A 24,615-nucleotide genomic window follows, 5' to 3' on the forward strand; every position below is an offset into this window, starting at 1 on the left:
ACCTGCAGAAAAGTACAGTCAGCTGGACTCCCAGGCTGGCAAAGCCAAGGGGCGTAGCCAACCGGATGACCTACCCACCCACAGCCATCTATCCATCCATATCAAGTCTACCCCACCCTAATCTTCCTATATACTCACCTACCCATCTACTTATCTAGCTACCTACCTAGTTGGTAGCTCCTTAGACAGTGTCTGTCACTGTAGGAGCTCCAAGAACCACCCTCAGATGCCCACCTGGGAACCAAGGCAGGCGTTCACAGAGGTCTGTCTGCTGTGGGACTTGGTAGGCACCAAGCATTTCTCTTGAACCAGTGACCCTGGCTTCCCTCTAGCCAAACTCTTCCAGACAGACAAAGAGCAGCAGCAAACGGGAACACTGCCGGGTCATTGTGTGGTTACAACAGGTTCCCTGTGGACTTACCGGGCGCTTAGTGAGGTCCCAGTTGTGGATGATCCTCGCTGGAATCACTGAGGCATCATCTTGGTGGCAGATGTCACAGTAATAGAGGCCAGAGAAGGCACAGAGCTTGGGTCGTACAAAGGAGAATCCAATCTGCCGGGAGCAGCCTGGAGAAGGGGTGATGGGTGGGTAAGTGAGCTGTGGAGCTTCAGTAACACAGGAGCTACCCTAGCAGGAAGGCCCTTCTACTTTGTGTTTTTTTAAAGGAAAGTACAAAGGTAAAAATACCCTCAACTCACATTTCCAGCACTCAGAACCAACACTATTAACCGCAACAGTGTACTGCAAGAGCTATCACTGCCCTACCACAGATGAGGAGCTGAGGCTCAGAGGCGCAGAAGTCTGTCTGGTCTTGCCAGGAGACTTGGCTGACCTGAGCCCCATGCTCACCATACCCGGCAGCCTCTGTCCTAAGGCTCTGTTTGCTCCCCAGTCCTCTCCGTCTACTTCTCCACAGGGGCCCAGAAATGGAAGCAACCAAGTGGGGGCTTGGGTGAGCAGGGAAGCAGCTGGCCTGAGAGGTGGCCACAGCAGTGGGAAGCTAGCGAGGCAGAGCGGCCTGGACATTGTCCGGAGCCATCTCAGACAGTGGACATGCTCCACAGCAAGGGCAGTGTGAACGGGTGTGCCCAAGGTGAAGAGACAAGCCCCAGTTTAAACCCTGAACCATGTCTTGCTTCCAAGGGAAGAGGGAAGGATCCTTTTGGACTGTGATCAACTGCCTCATCCCCAAAGGCACCTAATTTTCTCAAAGTTCCATTTCAGTGTTTATAAAACTCAGCTACTTCTAGCTGTTTTGCAGGCTCATCACAAAAGATACATGAAGGCTTGGTGGGGGGAAGCTCAGTGGTGAGCACCTGCCTAGAATGTGCGAAGCCTGGGTTCCATCGCCAGGATCACAGAAACAAAAAAGCAGAGACCAACTGCAAAGGCAAAGCATACACAAACAAAGGCCTTCTTGTACCATGCACCTGAATGACAACAAGGAGGTCAGTGGCCAGTGTCTGCTTGGCCTTTTACAGAAAACTACAGGGTGGAAACTAAGCCTGCACTCTCTGGTTTCAAGTCCTGCTGGCTGGCTGGCTGGGTGGTGGGGTGTCAGGGAGAACACTCTGCAGCCCTCACACCCAAAGGCAGGGCCTCCCTTCACCTGTGCTTCTGCAGGAAGCTCTGCTGTACTCGCTTCTCCCGTCCTCCAGGGTACCGCAGGCCACTTCCTTCCAGACACCTGACACAGGCTTCGCGCAGTCCCACAGGCTCCACCCCACTGGGACTGCTCTGAAGCCACAGTTCAGCCTCTTCTGCCTTCTAGCATGCAGCGGGCATCTCCCAACTGCAGGGAAGGCAGATGCCATTGAGGTGTGGCAGTGGGTGTTGTGCAGCCTGGGCCAATGGGAGACCTCTGGGATCCTGCCTTAAAGCACAGGCTTGGGCCTGGCCAGCTATGTCTGCTCTGCCACTTACTAGGTTATGCGAGCCTGAGACAAGGTGCTTCTAGCTGGGAGCCTCATTTCCTCACTTATAAACAGAAAACAGCAGCCTCTACCTCTATGAAGCTGTTGAGAAGGTTAAGTGAGATAATCCAAAGAACGGGATTGCATGATGACAGTCCTCTAGCAGATGTACTAACAGAGACACTAGCTACCATGGATTATTAAGGAGAAAAAAACCAAGCTGCAGAATTATATGGTGCTACACTGGCCAAGACAGTAGCCATGAGTCATAGGTAACCCTTTACATTTAAGTAAAATTTAAATGAAAATTCAGTTTCTTAGCCACGCCAGCCATACTTTAAGCACTGTGTTCACTGTGGCTGACTTAGAACAGACTTAGAACACCTTCAAGACCAGAGAAAGTTCTACTGGATCACACTGAACAGCACAACTTGCAAAAGAAAGCCGAAATCTCTGCTTTGGGAGGACCACATGCCTGCTATGGACGCCTGTGAGAGTACAGGAAGAAGGACGCAAAGAAGGATGCAAAGACACCTGTGTCAGGTGTCTGCAGGAAGCAGGGCTGCCACCCACGGGCCCCACCCTGAGGGAAGTGGCAGGAGAGGGAGGTCTGGGGGTGCCTGTGGACAGGAGCTGCAGCTGTGGGGCCGTCTAGTGAAGGATGGAGCCCTGGGGGGAGTCCAGGTCAAAAAGGCGCATTGGGCGGGGGCAGTGGGCGTCAGTCAGCACCTGCACAGAAGCAGCCCTGGGAGTCCAAGCCCTTCTCCGTGGGGATGGCCACCAGGTACTGCAGGAGGAACCCATTCTCCCGGGTGGCGAACTTCAGCACCTCCTGACAGCTTTCATCCAGACTCCCACCAAGTGTCACGGCTTCCTCAGCCATCTCCAAGTAGGACGCTAAGACCTTGCGGACCAGATCCCTCCACACAGCAGCCTCCTCGGCGTTCCCAGCCTGCAGCTTCAGGATGGCCTTGGCGGTGATGATTTTGAAGAAGGCCGGACCCCCGAGGCTTGTGTCCGGCAGGACATCTCTGATGGTCTCTACTCCATGGCTGTCACTCAGCATCTTCTCATTATTCCTCACACGGAAGCACTTCAGAGATTCCAAGGACAGGGAAAAAATATAGGGCACCCAAGTCCTGTCTGCATACAGGTACAGAAGAGACTCTTTGATAGCATCTGGCTCTGGAACCTGGGCAGATGTCCAGTCACACTGTGTGCTCTGGGAGATAGCTGGCTCTGGGAGCAGGGCCGAGTTAGAGGCATGGTTGCCCGGGGGGACCTCAGCAGGCTCCTCGGGCTGCTCTGGGTACTGGATGTTCACCCACTCATCCTCCTGCTGTGGCCGGAACTTCTGCAGGGCCTCTCGCACCCGGTCCAGCCAGTCCTCTGCCTCATCCTGGGAGGAGGCCCGCAGGGCCAGTTTCTTGCTGGAAAAGACCAGCTCGAAGCGGCCATCACCGTGGGCTGGCCCCACCGCCTCACAGCGCAGCAGGGAGCAGCTCTCCACGCAGGTGCGCTCCTCATCGCTCAGGTAGAGGCGGAGCTCCATTGGGGACAGCTCACAGAAGAGCTCTTTCCAGATGCCCATGGCCCCCCGCCGTGACACTGTGCCCAGCTTTAGGAGGCCCCGGAATGGGTTGGACAGCCCTGGAGGCAGAAAGAGGCAGGTTAGCATGTAGCCTTTCACCACCCCTGTCACCTCTGGTGCACACTGTCCTGCTGGGGGGTGGGTGTACACAGCCAGTCAGGTACTGCCAAATGGGACAGTGCCAGCCAGAAGGGAGTACACATGGAGGCTTGCTCCCTGCCTCCACCCAGCTGCTGACCTTGCTTCCTAGTTTCACTGGAGGACGAAAGAGCCCCTCCTCATAGTACCCCTTCCAGCACCTGTGCCCGCACCCCAACTTCCCGCACCAGGGACACACAGACTGCTTCCACTTGAAGAACCCCCTCACTTGAGGCCACCTCTCCAGCAATTCCCCTTCTCTCCTCTGCCACCGTTTCCCCTTCTTAGGCACACAAATGTGCTGTAACTTCTCCCATCTTTAAAATTTCCTCTAGTCTGGACTCATATCTCCAATTACCACCCCTTTCTTGGTCCCTTTTACAGAAAAACTGCATGAAGAAGTACCAATACTCTGTCTCTAGTTTCTGTGCTACCATTCCTCCTCCTCCTTTTTTTTTTTTTGTACTGGGAACTGAACTCAGGACCTTGCACTTGCCAGGCATGGCGCTTGTGCCCCTGAGCTATATCCCTGGCCCTCCCATTCCTTCTTGATTTCACCCAAGTTTGGTTTTTGTCTCCTTGCTCCACTCAACCTGTCCCTAGGAAGGGCACTAAGACACCCATGTCCACACCAGAAGGCTTCCCTGGGGTGCTCTTCTCTACCTTCAGTCTCCTTAGGTCCCTGATTATTCAGGATTGGTGTACCCTGGTGCCCTGGGGGTCTTCTCTAGGATACCCACCTCACAGCTGCTTCTTTCTCTCAGGGCTTTATGCCAACAACTCCCCAGCTGTGCTCTCCAGCCTGGACTTCGCCCACAAACTTCAGACTCGCATATCCACCTGCCCCATGTGTCAGAGGCATCTCAGAGTCGCCAAAACAAATCCTGATCCGCCCGCTGCAAACTTGCTTCTTTCCTACTATTTCTCATCCCATAATCAGCAAACTTGCTTGGGCTAAAAACCCTGGAGTCATCTCAGGGTATCTCGTTCACAGCCCACATCCAATCAGTGCATCCTGTAGCTTTTGCCTTCAACACATAGGCAGAAGCTGCCACGCCTCCTTGGCTGTCCCACATCCTCACTGGGCCAGTCCTGACACCCCTGGCCTGGTTTAGGACAACAGCCCCTCACTGCTACATCCTTTGGTGTGAGAGCCAGGAAGAGTTTAAGAGGAGCTAGATCAGCCCCATGCTTTGTGGCTTGCAGGCTCCATCCTGCTGTCCCCCACCCCGCTGTCCATGTATATTCCAACGCATTATCTTTGCATTTCTTCTCCCTGCTTGAAATACCCAGGTCGCCTCCTGCCTCCCTCCCTTCCTTTCTTCTCTTCCCGTGTCACCTGGCTTGTGAGGGCCACCCTGGCCATCTTCTAGCAGTACTATACTCTCCAGTGCTGCACTCTGACTCTGTCCACACAGCTCTTATCATCACCTGACCGTGCTCTACCTGTGCTTATTAGTGTTTGTACTTCCTGTCTCCTCCACCGGACTGTAAATCCTGCAAAGGCAGGGAACTGTTTTGTGTCCCCCAGCACCTAGAACCATGCTGGGTACATCACAAAGGCTCATTAACTCTGCTGCTGAAGGAGCAGGTGAGTTCGTGCTGATGTGCCACGCACCACTCCACACTCTCTCCTCCCAGGGGATACTCCTCCCCTGGGAGTCCAGGGGACACATAATGCTCTCTTCCAGCCTGGAGTAGCTCCAGAGGCTGGATTTTCCTACCCCTCAGAGGTCCTGATGGCCTAGTCAAGAAGCACACTTGCTGCACGGTTACAACAGCCATGGGCTGAAATATAAACCCAGAAGCCACGGAGAAACCAGAGCTTTGCCCACACTCCCAGGCCAGGGCCCACGAACCTAGCAGCATTCTCTGCTGCATCAGTACACACAGCAAATGAGGAAAGAGGGATCAATGCATGGGCACACTGGTGGTATCTGTTTGTCTTACGAGAAAACTCATTTGGAGGGGATACGAATATTAGGTTATGGTTATTTAATGCTTTCTGGACTTTCACAAGGTGCAGAGATCAAGCTGGCCTCACTGTAAATAGCACACAGAGGACAGAAATCCACAGCAGATATGATAAACCCTACCAGAGTTTTAAATGGATAATCAGAGATAAAAACCTTTGGAAGGAGCTGCTAGACGCATGGGCAGGGTTTGCTTTGAGCCTGTGGGAATCAAGACTTTTCTGTGATCTTAAGTTTTGTATCGTAACTCCAGGGAGAATACTTCTATTTCAATACACAAAGTATCTTTATTCTCTGTAGTCAATTTTGGACACTTAGTAAGATTTTAGGGGAGAATATAGCATTTTTTCCCAAAATACTTTTCTGAATTACTAAGCACAAGTGTGCTGTAAGTATGATATTACCATGTTCTAGGACAGTGGTGGCAAACATATGGCACGGGTGCCTCAGTGGGCTGTTTGCATCATGGAAAGCTCTAAAAGGTTTGCCATCACTGTTCTAGGGTGAGATTTTTCTCTAAGAACATAGTACCTGCTGGGTAAAGTCAAATAGGACTTTTTGAAAGGCATGGTCCTCGCAGAAGGAACCCTGTGGAGTCACCTACCCATCTGCCGCCGGTGCACCACCCTGAAGTTCTTGTGCTCCTGCACCGGGGCTGCCATGGTGCTCCTGTGTCCCGGGGAGGGCACACACATTTTGTCCAAGGCGCCCAGGGAGCAGCTCTTTCTTGGTCCTTGAGAACAGTGCCGGTGGAGAACAGTCCTCAGCTCCGGGAGTCCTCTAGAAGCAGCCATGGCACTGTCAGGAGGAGGCTCCTGGGGAGGCCGGTAGAAGTCATCTTCGGAGATCCAGCTCTTGCTTTTCTATGAAGAAAAAAGATAAAGGCAGTGTGCTCTTAAAAAAGATCTTTAGTTATGATTCACTTATCATAGCATTAACTCACTTTATTAAAATGAATTTTTTTTGTACCAGGAATCGAACTTAGGACCTTCAGTTTGCCAGGAAGGCGCTTGTGCTGCTGAGCTCTATCCCTGGCTTTTGTTTTTGAGACAGGGCTTCACTATGCAGTACATATTGGCCTTGAACTTGCTTATGTAGCCTAGGCTGGCCTCGGACTCATGGCAATCCTCCTCCTTAGCCTCCTGCGTGCTGGGATTACAGGCCTGTGCCACCACACCTGGCTGCATTAACTAATTCTTAAAAATGGGTGTATGATTGAAGTTTTGGGCCCTCCACAGAATTGTGCAACCAATGATCCAAGTTTACAATATTTTCATCCCCCACAAGAAATTTCCTACCCATTAGGCATTCCCTCCATTTCCCCAAGACCACCCAGGTCTAGGCACCTGCATGTCTATTTTCTGTCTCTGAAGATTTGTACTTTCTATAATATGTGATCTTTTGTGACTGACTTCTTTCTTCCAGTAGAATGTTTTCAAAGGTTCTTCCATGTTGCAAAAGTTTGTCAGCATGTATTCCTTTTCACTGCCAAATAATTGTGTGGATACACCAGATTTTTTATCTTCTCATCAGCTGATGGGATATTTGGGTTGTTTTCACTTTTTGTCTATAATGAACGTCTATGAACAAGTTGTGTGGACTTGTTTTCCTTTCCTTGCATACATACTTGGGAGTGGAACTACATGGTCAGAGGTGACGCCACCATTTTACATTCCCACCAGTAATGCACTATTCCATCTCCTGATTCTAGCCATCCCATGGGTGTGAGGTGCTACTCTGTTACGGCTTTGATGTGCATTTCCCTTACGTCTGACGACACATCTTTTCATGTGCTTACTGGTTACTAGTGCACATTCACTTGAGAAAAATCTATTTGTACCCACAATATTGGGTTATTTATTGTTTACCTGTTGGGTTGTGTCAAGGGCTGAATCATGCTCCCTAGTAAGACAGGAGGTCCCTCATTTAAAATACAGTCCTTGCAGATGTATGTAATTAAGGTGAGAGCCTCCTGAAGCAGGGTGAGCGCTCAATTCAATACGACTAACACCCTTGTATAAAGAGAAGGAAAGACAGACACACACCTTAGTCATTTTTCTTATTGCTAGGACAAAATATGTGACATTAGCAGCTTAAAGGAGGAGAGGTGTATTTAGCTCATGGTTTCAGGATTTCCAGTCCAGATTTGGCTTAAACACAGAAACACGGTGGAGGGGCTCCCATTACAGCGGCCAGGAAGCAGAGTGGGATGAGGAGCCGGGAGGAGTGGGGAGGGAGAACCACCATTCCAAGCCTCGCCCCCAGTGAACAGGCTCTTGGGCCTGGCCCCATCTCCCAACAGCAAGCCAGCTATGTCACCCCTGTGACTGCAGCACTTCCCACAAGCCCCACCTATGCACATGAGACCTCTGGGGGACCTTCTGTAGCCCAACCATGACACACACAGAGAAAGTCAAGTCAGAAACCGGGAGGGAGAGCGACGCAGATACAAGCCAGGCAATGCTGAGGTTTGCCAGCAACATTTTTTTTGTTTTGTTTTGTTTTTTCCGGTACCGGGAATTGAACTCACGACCTTGTGCTTGCCAGGCAGGTGCTGTGCTGCTGAGCTAAATCCCCAGCCCCTGCCAGCAACATTACAAGGGAGGAGAAAGGCATGGTGCAGACTCTCCTTAGTATCTCCAGAGAGAAGCAGGGTTGGTTCTGTTGGTTCCCTCTCTGTTGGAGAGGGAACAAGTGCTTGCTTTGCTCAGGCAGCTGCGAGGAGGACAGAGGTCACTCAGTGGGCAGGGGAGGGGCTCTGCTGCCAAGTTAGCGGTTCTGTCCCTTCGGGTCTGGGGCCCTGGCAGATGGGTCTGTGCCTGCAGAGCAGAGGCCAGGTCCTCGGCAGGGCGAGCTCGGTGTGGCTAAGGCCATCACCCCAGCCTCCACAGCTACCAAAGGATGTTTTTTCTGTTTTAACCCATCCAGCTTATGGCACGCAGTCTTGGCTGCCTTAGGGAGCTACAAATGGAGAAAGGTCTTTACACACTGCAGATACTGGACCTTACCAGTGATGCAATTTGCTGATGCAGCACTCTCTCTCACCTGTGAGCTGTCCTTTCATTCTCTTAATGCTGCCCTCTGAGGCACAAGTTTTTAATTCTGATGAAGCGCAATTTATCTATGTTATTTTTTGGTCTGTGCTCCTGGGGTTCTATCAGAAAATCACTGCCAAAACCAACACCACAAACATTTACTCCTATGTTTTCTGCTAAGAGGTTTGTAGTTTTTGCTCTTACATTTAGGCCTATGGTTCACTTTTAAGAGAGTTTGGAGGTAAGGTGTGAGGAAGGGGTGCACCTTTACCCTTCTGCAGGTGGATATCCACAGTTCTGCACATTGGGCTTTTCCACCCCACCCGCTTTTAGGGTTTGGCGGACAGGGCTCAGTCCTCACTGGCTGCCTCTCCTGTCCCTTCTGCTGTGCTCTGAGCCTCAAGTTGCTCACTGACAGCGGAAGCAGGGAGGCTTGGGGTCAGTCAGCTTGTGGGAACAGATTCCAGTTCCTTTTCTTCCCACTATCTCACTACTCTCTGCCTTTCTGTGCCTGAACATGGAAGAGCAGAGGCAAGGAAGCTGTCCAGGCTGCCCAAAGCGCCTGTTCGCACAGAGAAGATGCGTCCTGCGAGGGGTAAGCCAGCCCAGCCAAACCTTCACGGTGCTATTTCCGAGCTCTAAATCAAGACTGCTCTTTGTGCTTCTGTAGCAGAGGAGAGGAGGGGGACTGGGGCTGTCTCAGAAGAGCTGAGTACTCTACTCAGACGGCAAAAGACTCCGAAGTCAAGACTCAGGTACTTAGGGAGCCTCTTCCATGGGCCCTCGAACTGGCAGGTGCTTCCTTCTGCCAGGGACTAGACAATGTGCCGGGGGGTCATCAGGACCCAGGGGAACTCCCCAACAAAAAGGGTGAAGTAGAAGAGGTGGGTTGAGTCAGGAACTGGGGGACAGAGACAAGCATGAATTTTATGATTAGGAAGAACAAAGGCTTCTCTCTTCTCTGAGCTCCAGAGACCATTAGGAAATGTGGGACACCGTCCACGGGCCAGAGCAGCCTCCAGGAAAGGATTCTCTGGGGACAATCTTTGCCTCTGCCAGCAACGGGAATGAGGGCTGGGGCACCACCATGGAATGGGGTGGGAGCAAACTGAGAGTGTGTGCAACTTCCAGTCTCCTTGTCTCACCCCTCTTGTGTAATTCTTCTTGGCCTGCTTACTCAGGGCAATTACCTGGCCAGCTCCCTACACCCTCAGCACTGATTCAGAATCTGCTCTAGAGCAGCACTTGCTACCAGAGACCCAGGACAGAGGAATACCACCGCCAGCTACCCAAATACCATCACGTCGTGCACAACAGCTAAGTCCCAGAGGTGGGCCTGGTGGGGAGTGACATGTCAGGTCTCTGGACTGCTTTCTAACAGGTTTTCTGCCCAGGCAAGGGGACTGTCCATACCCACCACTACAGGAGGAGACCCTATCCCACCTGTAGGTGTGATCCAGAGTGATCTAGCCATGTGTCCCTGTGCCCATTCTTCTCAGTACAAATGCAATCATGATGTGAAGCATCACCTGTCTAATCCAGTGTCTGTCCCCAAAGGGAAGGGCTATTGTCTGTCCTGTTCCATCTCTGTCCCCAGTACCTATCATGGTGCTTGGTCATAGTTGAATGAATTAAAACAAAACATTTTTAAAAGAAGGACTGAATTGCTTTCTGGGCTATAAAAACTGACAGAGACCCCAACATCATCCCCACAATGTACCAAATGAAAAGTATGTGACTAAGTGACAGAAGCACAGGATAATGGGGACCATAGGAGCAGACACACAGGGCATGCCCAGCACTGTCCACAGGCAGGGAGCCCACCAGGTCTTAGGTGCAGGCCGGCCCCACAGTGCTGGCCAGTGCCCACCTATGCAGCGATACAATGGATGAACCCACAGAGCCTGGGAGACAGAAGGGGCAGCACTGGAGGCTTTCACATTGGACTGAGCACCAGCTTCTTTGATTCCACGCTCCCCAGACCATTCTGACCAGCCCAGACCCCTGAGGAGCCAAGGAGACTTGCACACCCACATCATGGTCAAGGACCACGAACAGCGGCCACAGCCCCGGGTACAGTGCTCAGGACTGATGACACAGAAGCCAACAGGCACAGCCCTCTGTGTCAGGAGCTGAAGTTCCAGTGATGAACACAGAAAATAGTGAAGCAGATAACTAACAGCTGATGTATCCGAACACAGTGATAACTGTCAAAAACAAAGCAGAGTGGATGGACGGGACCATGGAAACTGAGACCACAGTGAAGAACAGGGGCAAGGCAGGGAGTGCTCCTGGAGAGGGAATCAGCACCTGCTTTGCCCAGGGAGCTGTGAGGAGGCCAGAGGTCACTCAGTGGGCAGGGGAGGGGCTCTGTTACCAAGTTAGCAGTCCTGTCCCTTCAGGTCTGGGGCCCTGGCAGACATGTCTGCACCTGCAAAGCAGAGGCCAGGTCCTCGGCAGGGCCGAGGAGACACCCTCTGCCTCCGGATCAGGCCAGCCACTGGTCACAGCCTTAAGGATCCCATAATACTCATCTTCCTGAAACCACCTTCAGGATAGCAAATACAGAGCTGCACTCACAGTTACCTGATTTGCATGATTGTATTCAATGCATAGTGCCAGCTCACCTAGATAACCAGGCGGAACAACATGAACCTTGCCTCCTAAATCATACCACACACACAACTTTCTCCTGTACGGATTATAACCCTCACTGTGAATGGTAAATTACAAAAGCTTCTATCAGGAGACACTACAGAAGAATGCCAAAGCCTTAAGAGTAAAAAAGATTTCTTAAATAGCATAACACACACACACACCTAGGCAAATCATAAACAAAATGACTGATAATCTGAATATCATTAAAATTAAGAGCTTTTGTTCAATGGAAAATAATATCAAAAGAGTCAAAGGCAAACCATCCTGGAATCCCTCTCTTCCCTCCAAGAAAAGTTATGTATCTGTGATCTATAAAGAGCCACCGCAAGTCAATGCAGAAACCACACACCACCACCCTTAAGAATGGGATGATGAATTGAACAGATGCTTTCTTAAAGAAGAGCAAAAGGCCAATAAGCAAATGAAAAGCATCATGTCTTTGTGTACTAGGGCCATGCAGATCAAACCCTGGTGTGCTGCACTTCTTAATCACTAGGATGGCTGTGATCATTTAAAAGACCCTAAATAATACTTATTGTTGGTGAGGATATGGAGACATAAATTACTATGGGAAAAGTGGGCATGGTGGTGCATGCCTGTAATCCTAGCACCTGGGAGGCTGAGGCAGGAGGATCACCATGAGCCAGCCTGGGTTACATAGTGAATTCAAGCCCAACATGAACTAGATAGGGAGATCCTATCTCCAAAAAACAAAACAAAAGGAAACAAAACAAAATGCTCTGTGACTGTGGTGATGGTTACACAATTCTATGAATTTACTGAAAGCCACTGCATTATACTCTAATGAGGTTATCACATGTATGTGACTCACACCTCTGTATTTAAAGGTGGGGCAGATGTGCCTCTCCACCTGTTTGATGGCTCTGGTTCCACCCTGGATTATGATCTAGAAGCTACGGCCCAAGGGCGAGGCAAGGAAAACACACAAGCTCTTATGATGTGACTGGCACTACTGCTGTAGAGGGGGGATAATGTGGGAAAGGCAGACTGCTCAGGTCATGAGCTGGGAAGACCCTGCTTCAGCTCCGACATTTCCCTAGCACCCCTGCCCACCCCAACAGCCTGGCCACTCACCGGACTGGTTGGGGAGGGGACCACAAGTTTCAGCCCCACTCTGCCATCCTCCAGGGTCTTCTGCAGGCTGCTCCCTTGGCCGACAGCTCTCCCAGGACCAGCAGGCTGCTGGCCCGAAGTGCTTCCTTCAGGGCAGGCTTGGGCAGTGGCTGGCTGCTGCAGGTGTCGGGTGTCAGGCGCCTGGGGCAGCGGCTCCTGCTTGGGGTCATCTCCCGGGGTCCTAGAGGACGTGCAGGCAGGAAGGGACTCTGCAGGCATGTCTGAAAGCAGGTGTGTGCTGGTGGCCAGGTCATGGAGGAACACTGGGGCCTGGAGCGTGGGCATTTCCGACTCTTGGCTTGGTCTGTAGATTGGCACAGAGTTTACTTGGGCTTTGCTGAATTCCGACAACATCCTAGAAGTTTCCAAACAGAGAAACCTGTGTGACAGGTTAATGGCTAGAATGCCCAGGGCTACTGGGGCAGTGGTAAGAATAGGAAAATGCTGTTTGTGATTAAAAAGCCCAAAACATCCAACACTCCCCATCACCCTCCTGCCCTCCCTGCTCGCACACAGTCTGGCCAGGACTCAGGCACAGCGCTGGAGGGGACAGGTGAGCTGTGGGGCCCAGGCCTCTGCGAGAACACTCACATGGCAGATGCCAGTGGGAAACGACTGCCATCCTGCACAGGCTCACTGTGGGCCCAGAGAGCTTGCTCGGGTGAACAAAGGGCTGTGTGGGCAGTGGTTTCCCCAGAGTCATCTGCTGCAGAGTCCAGGAACAGATGGTGCCTCAGAGAGGGTCTTCAGCAGTACAGCACCTAGCCACCAACTGCTCCTGGCACAGGGACTGGGTGTTGTGAGGACATATATTGTCTATGTGACAGTCCAGGGGCAGTAGGGCTAGCGTGAGGTGCCAGGGCTCGTGCCCCTCGGAGCTGGACTAGGCATCGGGTCACTGCTCTCCCCCAGAAATGTGGGAGGGTGTGCACAAGTATACCCAGCTGTGTACCTGCTCATGCCTCTGGTGGCACTGCCATGCTTGTCCCCTCAGAGGCACCACCCAGGGCCCCAGCAAACCAACGTTAACTGCCTTTGTACACACAACACACCCTGCACAAAAATATCTCTGGGCCTTCTGGAATGTGCCCCGGCCAGCGATGCTCCTCCCTCTCCCCCTCCTGAGGCTCCTGGGAACCCAGGTTTCCTTTCTAAAATACACCCACTTGCTGCTTCCTCTTCTGCTTAGGAAACCAGCCGAGTAAGGCACAGACAAATGCACGTCCAGAAGGCAAAAACGCTACCCAGAGCCCAAAGACAGCGCACAACAGCTCCAATCGCTTCCACTGGGGCCGGAAGGTGCATTAAGCTCCCCTCATGTAGGCTGAGGGAAGGAGGATTTCAGAACACAAATTGTTTACCTGCTTGTTTCCTATTGAGCTCTGCTTCCACCTATACCATCCCAACCCCAAGCAACACTTACAGTCAATAGGTGATCAACCCTGCATATACGAGCAAGCGACTTTCCCCAGGGACATCAGACATTCAGTGGGGGAAGAACAGTCCGTCCCACAAACGGTGGAGGGATAAATGGGCAGCTTGTACCATAAACAAAGATTAACTTAACCATCTAAGACCCAGATGTAACAGGAAAAACTGTAAAACTCTTAGAAGAAAATTTAAGTATAAATTTCAGGTCTTTGGATTAGGCAATGTTTTTTTAAACAACACTTTTAAACCATAAGCAACCAGAACAACACTGATAAACTAGACTGTAACGAAAAGAAAAATGTTTGTGCTTCAAAGGATTCTATCTAGAAACTGAGGGACCACGGATGCAGTTTATCAGTTGTGCAAGGCCCTGGGTTTGATCTCCAGCACTGGGAAAAGTGAAAAACCACCCACAGCATGGGGGAAAATATTTGAAAGTCACATGTAGTAGTCTAATATCCACAATGTATAACGAAGTCTTAAAACTCAATAGTAGAAAAGTAACAAAATTTTAAAATGGGCAAAGGATTTGAAGTTGTCTCTGAAGAATATACACAAGTAGATAATAAGCACATGAAGAAAAAAAAGAAGGAAAAAGTATATGAAGAGATGCTCAAGGTCAGTGGCCATCGCGGGATGCAAACCAACCCGGATCTACCAGGACAGCTGCTATGGTCAAGAACGACGTTCTGCTATGTCAGAATGACAGGCGCTGGCAGAGATGTGGAGACTGTACTCTCCCAGGTAAGTGTGAGAGAGGAAGGTGCTGCAGCTGCTTTAGGAAAGTTTGGTAGTTCCTCAAAGGGTTAAACGTAGAGTTACAGGCTACCCAGCAATGCTACTCTACACATGTACCTAAGAGAATCAAAAATGCATCCACCTGAAAACTTAGACATAAATGTTGTGAGGAAGAGTACTCATAACAGCCAAAATATGAGGGAAAATGAACTATCAATTGATAAGTGGATAAACTGTGGTAGATTCGTACAATGGAATATTATTCCACTGTGACACGTTATAACATGAGTGATTCCTAAAAACATTACATTAGGTGATAGACACCAGCCACAAAAGGCCGTGTATTGTATGATTCCATTTCTATGGAAACCAACAGCTGATGCTAAGGGGTTTCCTTACAGTGTGATGGAAATATTCTTGAATTAAAAAAAATAAAAAAGAAAGTATTCTTGAACTAGATGGTAGTGATGTTGCATAATCTTGTGAATATACTAAGTACCAATTTATTAACACTTTAAAATGGTGAATTTTTTGCAAGGCATGGCGGTGCACACCTGTGACCCCAGCATTTGGGAGGCTGAGGCACGAGGATCGCCATGAGATTGAGGCCAGCCTAGACTACAAAGCAACACTTTGTTACAAACCAACCAACCAACCAACTCACCTACTCCAAACCAAAATAAAAAACAAAAACCAAAAAACAAAAAGGTGAATTTTTTTTGGTTATTTTTTTTTTTGAGACAGGGTCTTGCTATGTAGCCCAGGCTAGCAATCCTCCTGCCTCAGCCTCTTGAGTGTTGGGATCACACCCTGTGCCACTTGGTGGCCTGTGCTTCCACACTGAGCAGGATCTCAGCTCACTATGTAGTCGAGGCTGGTCTCAAATTTGCAGTACTCCTCTTGTCTCAGCCTCCCAAGTGCTGGGAGCATCTGGCACAAACGGTGAATTCAATGGTGTATCAATTCTCTGTTGATGTAAGTGACCAATCAGAGAAAGGTAGAAAGGTATAGTTATAGGGAGGCAGGCAGGTGCTGGTATTTGCTCTAAGGTCTCACTCTAAAAACAGATGAACAAAAATCTCAGTGTGCAACTTGCAGGGATGGGAAATGCCAAGTCCTGGAAACAAAGGCTTCGCTTACACAGGTGGAGAGGAGAGCGTCTGCCAACCGCTGTGCACATCCGAACTTCAGGGGACAGAGTGGGGCCACCTGGACAAGCCAGGCAGGCAGCCTGCAACACAGGACCTCCGGAGTCTAGCGCCTTGTGGGCATGGGGAAAGGGGTGGTGAGTGAGCAGGGTGGGCCTCACTTCCACCTGGCCACACCTCATACACTGCTGTGTGCCCCACCCAGGCTTCACAGTTTACGGCTTCTCCTATCTGTACAGCAGGACTGGTAGCAGCACTGCCTTTTCTGATTGTGACGAAGACCACACAAGATATCTAGGCAGAATGCTCAGGGGTGTCTGAGACACAGTCCCCAGTAGACCTTCACCTCGACATTATGCTGGCTACTTTTACCACTGATTAGACGTCACATATAAATATAAAAATATAAAGAAAAAGCCACAGTGTGAAAATAGTCAATAGCATTACAGAAACGAGACTCTTACATAAATTACAAATGAATCTTAATCTACAAGACTTTTTTTGGCAGTACTGGGGACTGAATCCAAAGGTGTTCTACCACTGGCTTACATGTCCAACCCTTATTTTTAATTTTTAGACAGGGTCTTGCTAAGTTGCTCAAGCTGGTTTTGAACTTGTGAACCTCCTGCCTCAGCCTTCTGCTGGGATTGCAGATGTGTAATCCAACCATGCCTGGCTTGCAGACCTTGGTTTTGTATCTGCAACAATAAGCACAGAGTATGCAGTTTAAAGTTACAAATATTTAAGTAGTCTAATAATAGTAAAAATAATAATGTGAACTTTAAGTGGTGATGAGAATCTCTGCACTTAAAGTATACACTGCAAGAAATGCTAACCTCTGTGGCTACTCAAAGACTAACTTCAAGGCCCCTCTCCCAGAGACAATGCTGGACATGTGTTTGTGTATATGGTGTTTGATGTCTGCGAGTTGTTCACACTGTCCAGAGCTCATCAACTTGCACATATCCCAACCCTCATCTCTCCAGCTCCCCATAAAACTCCGGGCAATGCTTTTCATGCAGGGTGGAGGATTACTGACTCAGTGACCTTATGCTGGACTTTTCCAGTCACAAGGCTCATGAAGATAAAGGTGCACATGACAAACAGAAGCCGGCAGTCTGTGGAGGAGATGGAGATGCACAAGGGCTGGGAAGGACAGCAAGCCCAGTCACACCATGGGCCCAGCAGGCACACCATCTCCATTCCTCTACCCAACTTCTGAAGATGCTGTTTCCCAGGCCCAAGGTTCAGAGCCACCTCTGGAGCTAGCAGACACTCCTCGGTGTGTGCTGACAAGGCATCTGATTTGCTTCTCAGTCAGCCTGATGAGGCATCTCTCTTTTAGAGAGGAAGGGACTGAGCTTTGGCAATCTGCCTGACATTGCTGAGCCAGTGGTGCAACAGGCCTGGAGGGCAGGTCTGCTCCAAGCTCCATGCACACAGCACCTAATCCAGTGCTGGTCCCACTCTGGGCGACAACTCTGGAGAGACTGGAACCCAGGCAGCGCGAAGGCGCAACACAAATGGAAAAAGACATCCGCAGAGGGATCAGGAGCTCAAGTGAGGGAGGCTGCAACAAAGCTCACTACTTTTTACCTGTGAGATGAGCAAACAGACAAAGTTTGATAAAGCTTCCCACTGGCAAGGCTAAGCAAGCATGGATACATTCCTCCGCAGTATAAGCAGGCCGTGTCTGAAAGTACAAATTCATCTGTCCTATGGCTCAGTGATTTTGCTTCTGGGAGTTTACTGAACTGAGATACTTACATAAAATTAAAAGGCCAGATTAAAAGGTTATTTATGGAAACACTGAAGACCAATGCCCACTAAATATGTCTGATTAAATAAACTAAGACACATTTCCTATAACAGACATATATAACCAGAAAAATGAAGATGCTCTGATGTGAAAAGATGTGCCCCAAAACGAAGTCCAGACAATGCACACAAACTATGTTTTATGAAAGGCGAGGGAAAGAAACGAGGAAGAAAGTGTACAAATGTACACGTGTATTGGTATCTGTTACAGATGTACTTAGAGACTCTGGAAGAAAATACAAGAAATTAATAATTATGGTCACAAGGAGGGGAAGGAAGAACAGGGAAGCCGGGGTGCTGACTTGTTCAGGGTCACCTGGGGCACAGCGGAGGTGTACTAGGCCTAAGCCCTTCTACATCCACCCTGCTGTGCATGTTCCTGTCACAGCCCCCCAGAAACTCCAGGTCCTGGACTGCACATGTCTGCTTTGATTCTATACTCAATGGAGTTCAGTGACAATCACATGCATAGGAAGGAGGGAAGAAAAGAGGAAAAGTAGATGTGAAAGGGAGGGCAGGCGGGCTAGAGAGGGGCACTCACTCTTGCAGGGACTGGTCAGAATCATCAGCATTTGCTGTTCCCAGATCAGAGTCGTAGGACATGGGCTCCTCGGAGCGGTCTGGGCTCTTGCAGCCATTCTCTTGGAGCAGGCAGCTATCAGAGTTCAGGCTGCATGACAGCTGCGAGGAACTGGCTGTGTCCAGGCTGAGTGAGGAGGCTGTGAGCTTCCTGTTCCGCCGGATCTTATGGCCCGAGTGCTGGACTTCGATGTCTTCTGAGCCTGAGGAGTGGGAAATGGAATCCAGAGACTCTTTACGCTGGAGTTCTGCACTACAGGTAGGGAGAGGGTCAAGCTCCGAGAGTGGGTAAAGCCCCGAGAGGGCCAGTGGGGTAAGGGTCCACTCGTTTAGGATAGCAGACTTGTAGGAAAGCTCGAAGGACAAGGACGTGAGTCCCTGCAGGAAGCTCAGAAGGAACTCGCCCTCCTCGGCATCGCGCAGCAGCGCTGTGGGCTGGTAATACTCGCACAGCCTCGCCTGCTCCTGGAGGAGCAGCTTCAGGTAGCACTCCATCAGGCCATCGTTGAGGGCCAGCCGCAGCCAGGCCCGGCAGCGGCCCACGTCGGTGTTGACAAAGGCCAGGTGCTCTAGGTCCGAGATGATGTGTCTGGAAGGGTAGAGCAGACTTGCTTCAGACACTGCTTCAGATCACTGAGAAACTGTTTTACTTACTAGTTAGCAAGAACCATTGGTAACAATGGCAAACGTATGTAGGCATGAAGAATTCTTTCATAATGGTGTTTCAAGGGAAGTAAAGAAATGTTAAGCTATAATCTCCAACCTTTTGAGGTCAGTGTCATTAAGAATAATTTTTATGTTCACTACAACCGCCTACTATCACTGCTGTCATCTGCTGACCAAGATATGTGTGCTGAATCCCCAAGATTCAGCTGGGAAGCTACAGATAGAGCATGATCCCTTTGCTGGATCTAGGCAGGGACCCTTCTTCTCTGTGTATCACTGGACCTTGAGCATGCTAAGCAAGTGATCTACCACTGAGCCATACTCCCAAGCCTATCTTACTGCTACTCATGGGCCCACGGAGTCAGTTCTTTTGTTGGTGGAGATGATGTAGGAGGTTGGGCCATCACTTCTGGACTGGAGTACGGAAAATGCCACAGAAAGCATAATATCTGAGCTGGGCCCTGAGGGCTTTCAAGAAGCAAAAATGAGCCAGGTATGGTGGTGTACACCTGCAATCCCAGCACCGTGGGAGGATGAGGCAGGAGGATTGCCAAGTCTGAACTTGGCTTGGATGACTTAGTAAGACCTTATCTCAAAATAAAAAATGGGGTGACAGGGTTGGGGAAATGGGGGGAAAATGGGCTGAGGAGTCAGGCATGGTGGTGCATGCCTATAATCTCAGCACCTGGGAGGCTGAGGCAGAAGGATTGCTGTGAGTTTGAGGCCAGCCTGGGGATACAGTTTACTGTAAAAGCCCCAGGTTCAATCCCTGGGTACGGGGGTGTGGTGTGGTGTGATTTCTAGGCACAGTAGACTAACAGAAAAAGGGCATAAAGGGTAGGAAAGCCTGTAACAGGAGTGGGGAGCACTCTAATCACAAGTAGAGGGAAAGGGCTGGTTCAGATGCAAAGCCAAGCAATGGAGGGTCTTAAGTATGAGACTGCGTGCTCCATGTAGGTAAAGGTCTCCTATCCGGCGGTGCAGCAAAAGCCTCTGGGGACTTCATCAGTATACAGACCTAGGGGCTACGATTTGCTGACTTGGACTCCAAGGAGGCATGTTGCAGGTAAAGATTTCTGCACAGGAAAGCAACCTGATCACAGCCAAGTACACAGTAGGACAGATGCTCTGCATAAGCTCCAGACCCAGACCTGGAATCCCTCTGGCTGATGTGAATAACAGTCTGCCCACGGGGCCTGTGCATGGGTCCTGGGGTGGTGCAGTCTACTTTCTGCGGGAGCTGCTAAAGCTCAGTGAATGTTGAGTGGCTAACTGACCCAAGGAAGACAGTGAGGTAAGGGGACAATTAAAAAGCCATTGTTGCCCAGGAGAAAAGCAAGGACCTGAGATAGGGCAATGGCAATGGGTACGGAAGGAGAGATCAGAGACTGACAAGGCACCTTGGGGCTGAAGGTGGCATTTAACAGCCCTTCGGGTACAATGCCAGCTGCTTTTCAAAAGCCTAGGTAGCTAGGGGCAAGGTCAAAGACCAGGGTCTCAGTGGACACTCAGAGGGTCTACCTGGAATCCACTCTGGTTAAAAACGAAATACCTTGCCTCATTATAACATTGAGAAAACAAATGTTCAAACAGTCAAAGGCAGGGTCAGCAGACACCTCCTGTAAAGGGCCAGAGAGTAAATATCTCAGGCTTTGCAGTCCACACAGAATCTACCTCACTCTGCCAAGCTGGTCCAAAGCTCACTGGCCCTGGGCTGTGGAGCAGCCTGAGAGCTGAGGGTCCTGGGTCAAGTGGCTGTTTGGAAAGTGTGGTCTGGAGACAGCCCTTTCTATAAGACACTCCAGCTCTACCTCACCCTGTCTCTGTACTAGAACCAGCTATCTGTTGGTCTTCTACACAGCTAGAAAGAGCAAGCCAAGGGCCCCACACTCAGAAGGTCCTCCCCCAACAAAACCCCTCCGCTGATCTCACTTGTGGGTGACAGCTTTCAGGAGGGACCAGAAGACAGGCTGAGGCAGAGACTTCTGGTGTGCACTTTTCTTCCATTTTCCTCCAGACTCTGCACGGATGTGCTTGGCATGCAGGCCATGGATGAACACAGCCTCCAGGGCACTGCACATGGTGTTGGCATCTCCATCTTCGCTTGTGACTGCTGCGTCCAGGGACACATACTGCTTCTGCAGCGCCTTCACAGACCCTACCAGCTTCTTCTTGATGACCTAGGCAGTGCCAAGCAGAAGAGAGGCCTTCAGAAGAGAATCCTACAAATAGCCCTGGAAAGTAGCCCCGGTCTATCACCAAATAACTGTGTGACCACATACGCACCCCTCTACAGAGATTTTGGCTGCAAAAATCAGCATGTGTTAATTACACCAAAGACACTGCATAGAGAAGGAAAGGAGTCACACACAGTACCCAGAGATAACTAATAGTATTGTCATTCTGCATATCCTTCACTTTTGTTTTCCAAACAGAACTTAGGTAAACTTATAGCCATATACCTTCGTGTTTCAGTAATGGCTCCACTCCAAAGCAAGGGTTAGAGAGCTTCAGTTAGGATGGGAGTAAGACTTTACACGACCAAGAGTCTGCACAAAATCAAAAACCTAAGAGATAAAAAGTACTGCTTTGAAAAAAGTACAAATATCACAGAAGGGCTCGGGTACGTGTAGCTCAGTGCTAGAACATGAGCACTGGCCCTGGTTGATCCCCGGCACTGTTGAAAAAAAAAAATCAAGAGAAAAGGAGCATGGCTACTATGAGAGATCCTCCCTAGGGGCTGGACATGGTGGTACATGCCTGTAATTCTAGCACTCTAGGAGGCTGAGGCAAAGAGAATCATACGTTTCAGCATAGCCTGGGCAACCTGTCTCAAAATAAAAAATAAAAAAATGGGTGGAGATGTAGCTCAGGGAGAACACCCTGGCTCCAGTCTTTAGTACTGAGCACGTGAGACTGATCCATCCATCCTGTGAGCCAGTGGCCTAGGTTCAGTCTCAGCCCAGTCACCTCAGAAATTTCACTTAATTTTTCTGAGTCTCCATTCTTGCATCTGCTAAATGGAAATAACATTTCCTGAACTATAGCACTTGGGGCGTTATTTCTGAAGGCAGGATATACCTCCCCACCCCCATGCAGGACTGAACCCAGGAGGTGCTGAGTATAGTCCTAGTCCTTGTAATTTTATTTTTGAGACAAGGTCTGGCTAACTAGAAAGGCTGACCTGTAATCTGTGATTCTTTTCTCAGCCATCCAAGTAGATGGGATTATAGGCTTGCGCCATGGTGTCTAACTCAGACTAGTTTTTTAAATTTATCCATGTATCCTCAAACAACTTTCATATTAGGCACTTGGAAGTACTCAAATTGTAAACTCTGGTTAAATAAACACATTACAAAATGTGTACAAAGTCCTTTGGGATTAAAGAGTAAAATTATTCAAGTATAATTATGTCAAAATTACGTGTTTGGGAAAGGACTAGAAAGGAATGTACAAAAACTAGTTTGAACTGAATGACAGGGTTATGGGTAAATAGTTCACTCTTTTATATGGGCTTATCCCAAACAAGGAAGGTAATGTTTTTCGTTTTTTGTTGAACCCAGGCTGGGCTCCAACTCACAATCCTCCTGCTTCAGGCTCCCAAGTGCTGTGATTATGACATATGCCATCACACTTGGTTTTAGAAAGTTAAATTTTTAAAATTAACTTTAAAAAAATCAATGAGATATAATCCACACACTACAAATGCACCCATTTAAAGTACTGAATTCAGTGGTTTTCAGCAAATCAGAGAACTGTGCAACATTCATCACTAATTTTAGGCCATTTTCATTTCCCCTCGAAAGAAACACAGTTGCCAGGGGCTGGAGGAGAAAGAAACCGGGAGTGGCGGCAGTCAGTCATCTATTTTTGCCTCTGGAGTTGCCAGTCCTGGACAATTGCACAAATGGGATCATCTAAATCAGAGCCAGGGGAGGCGGGAGGAGGGCGCCACAGGGAGGAAAAGGCTTTTTGCATAAAAACCAGCTGGGCTGCAGGTGGAACCGCGCCCTCTGGTGGCCAAAAGGGGAAGGCACACCTCTGAGGAAGCTGAATTAACCGGGCATAGATGGAGGCAAGAGAAATCTTGGCTTCTCAAGGGGCCACCTCAGGACTCTGCTGAGGGACAGCCCTAAATGTACCTAGCCTTTAAGGAACTGACAGCCAGTCCAGAATGCACCAGACAGCCCAGGGCCCAACAGGCCAGAGGGGACTCAGGTGAACTAGTCACCAACAACTGTTTTTGAAAACCCTGGAAAATGGTCAATGTTCAAAGACAGGTGCAAGCGACCAATGTACCCCATTACTGAATCAACAATCCAGCATGCAGGAATATCTGTTCTGACCAAATCAATGCTCTGAGCAAACTGTGACCTAAAGGCAGAGAGCTGGAGGTCTGAATAGAAATCCTCGGTCTCCAGGAAGCATACCCTAAGCCTTCAGTGTTTTAAACTGCAATTTTACACCAAACAAGCCCATCTGGAGAGGGCAGGATTTCCTCCAGCTTGCTTTCCCTCCTTCTCTCCTGAGGCCTCTTTCTGGGCAGTGGGAGGCCTGTGCCTGGCTGCCCTCTGCGGCCCTACCCCACCCAACCTGCCCACCTACCGGGATGGTGGCCCGGGGGTCCAGTCCATTTTCAATCACTGAGAGCATTTCTGCTCAGGAGCAGCTCCGCCGAGACTCACATGACACCTGCAGGGGCAGATGGTGGCCAGATGAGCATGCTCCCGACTGGAGGCAGCCACAGTCCTTCCTAGCGGTCAGCCGGCTCCCTCAGACTGCAACTGAGAGGCTTCTGAGTGACACGAAAGTAAAACCCGAGAGAGGATTTTAAGGAAGGAAGCACGGAAAGAAAAACCAGAAGCTTAATCCTGGGGAAGTGAGGAGCCCTGTGTGCAGGGCTGGAGGTTCAGGGCTCTTCGCACACACTGCACAGAGTGCCCTGGTCCGTGGGCTGGGGTCCCAGAGGGGAGGTATAGGGGGAACCCTCATGGGAGGGACCAGCAGGCAGGAGCACAGTCACGTTCAAGGCCCCCAACCTGCACTGGCCTGACTCGTGTCCCAGTTCAGGAATGGCCGGCCCTGCTGTGGAAACCCAAATGGAGCAGCCTCACAAGAAACTTCTGCTTCTCCTTTGGACTATGAGCGTTTCACGTGAGCAACACAGGGAGGAGTCCAAGTGGGCCAACACCAGTTCTGATCACAATTTGCCACTAATCAGCCAGGCGTGCACAGTGTGGTATCTGACATCTCAGGTGCAGAGTATGAACACGGGAAAAGCACACGGCCTCTTGCCCTGCTGGAAATGGCACTGGTCATCCCAGTGCAGTGGTTGTGAACCTGTGGCACGCATGCTGCAGTATGCTGTTTATTACCACTGAAAGCTCTAAAAGGTTCACCATCACTGTTGCAGTGGATGTGGCCATATACAAGCAAGTCTCACTATGTAGCCCAGGCTGGCCTTGAACTTGCAGTGACCCTCCAGCCTCAGCTTCCCAAGTATTGGGATTACCGGCCCCTCCCACCATGTCAGTCTAACGCTAAACCCCTCAGGGCAGCTGGCTTCAGGTCTCAGCCTGAACCTGAGGGGAACCGGCAGGCCTGGCCCCACCCCAGCAACTAGGGCTGGGCAGGCACATTCACCACTGTGCAAACCTCTAGTGTGAGAATTAAAAAACAAAAACAAAAAACCACCAGGTGTGGTGGCGCAGCCTGTAATGCTAGCCCTCTGGGAGACCTGAGAAGGACCCTCAAGTTGGAGCTCAGCCTGGGTGACTTAGCAAGATCCTGTC

The 24,615-nt window shown here is 50.0% G+C and overlaps 1 protein-coding gene across 9 annotated transcripts in view; it reads right to left on the minus strand.

Annotated features, from left to right (window-relative positions):
• Plekhm1 (pleckstrin homology domain containing, family M (with RUN domain) member 1) overlaps positions 1-24,615 on the minus strand; it is a 36,615-nt gene that overhangs the window by 7,507 nt on the left and 4,493 nt on the right. For 4 of the 9 annotated variants that reach the window (XM_013519289.1, XM_013519292.1, XM_013519295.1 and 1 more), the window contains 7 exons: positions 23,429-23,515; positions 20,756-21,003; positions 18,120-18,746; positions 12,405-12,822; positions 6,221-6,479; positions 2,644-3,564; positions 422-567 (listed from right to left, as the gene is read on the minus strand). In XM_013519289.1, the coding sequence (XP_013374743.1) occupies positions 422-567; positions 2,644-3,564; positions 6,221-6,479; positions 12,405-12,822; positions 18,120-18,746; positions 20,756-21,003; positions 23,429-23,476 (2,667 nt within the window). In that variant the 5' untranslated portion in view covers positions 23,477-23,515. Of the gene's footprint in view, positions 1-421; positions 568-2,643; positions 3,565-6,220; positions 6,480-12,404; positions 12,823-18,119; positions 18,747-20,755; positions 21,004-23,428; positions 23,619-24,615 lie in introns of all 9 variants that reach the window. The other 5 variants (XM_013519294.1, XM_005394577.2, XM_013519291.1 and 2 more) reach the window with 3 other exon arrangements.

Source organism: Chinchilla lanigera, unplaced genomic scaffold (genome assembly GCF_000276665.1).
Source record: "Chinchilla lanigera isolate Chin_1 unplaced genomic scaffold, ChiLan1.0 scaffold00050, whole genome shotgun sequence".
In the NCBI taxonomy this organism is placed as follows: Eukaryota; Metazoa; Chordata; class Mammalia; order Rodentia; family Chinchillidae; genus Chinchilla; species Chinchilla lanigera.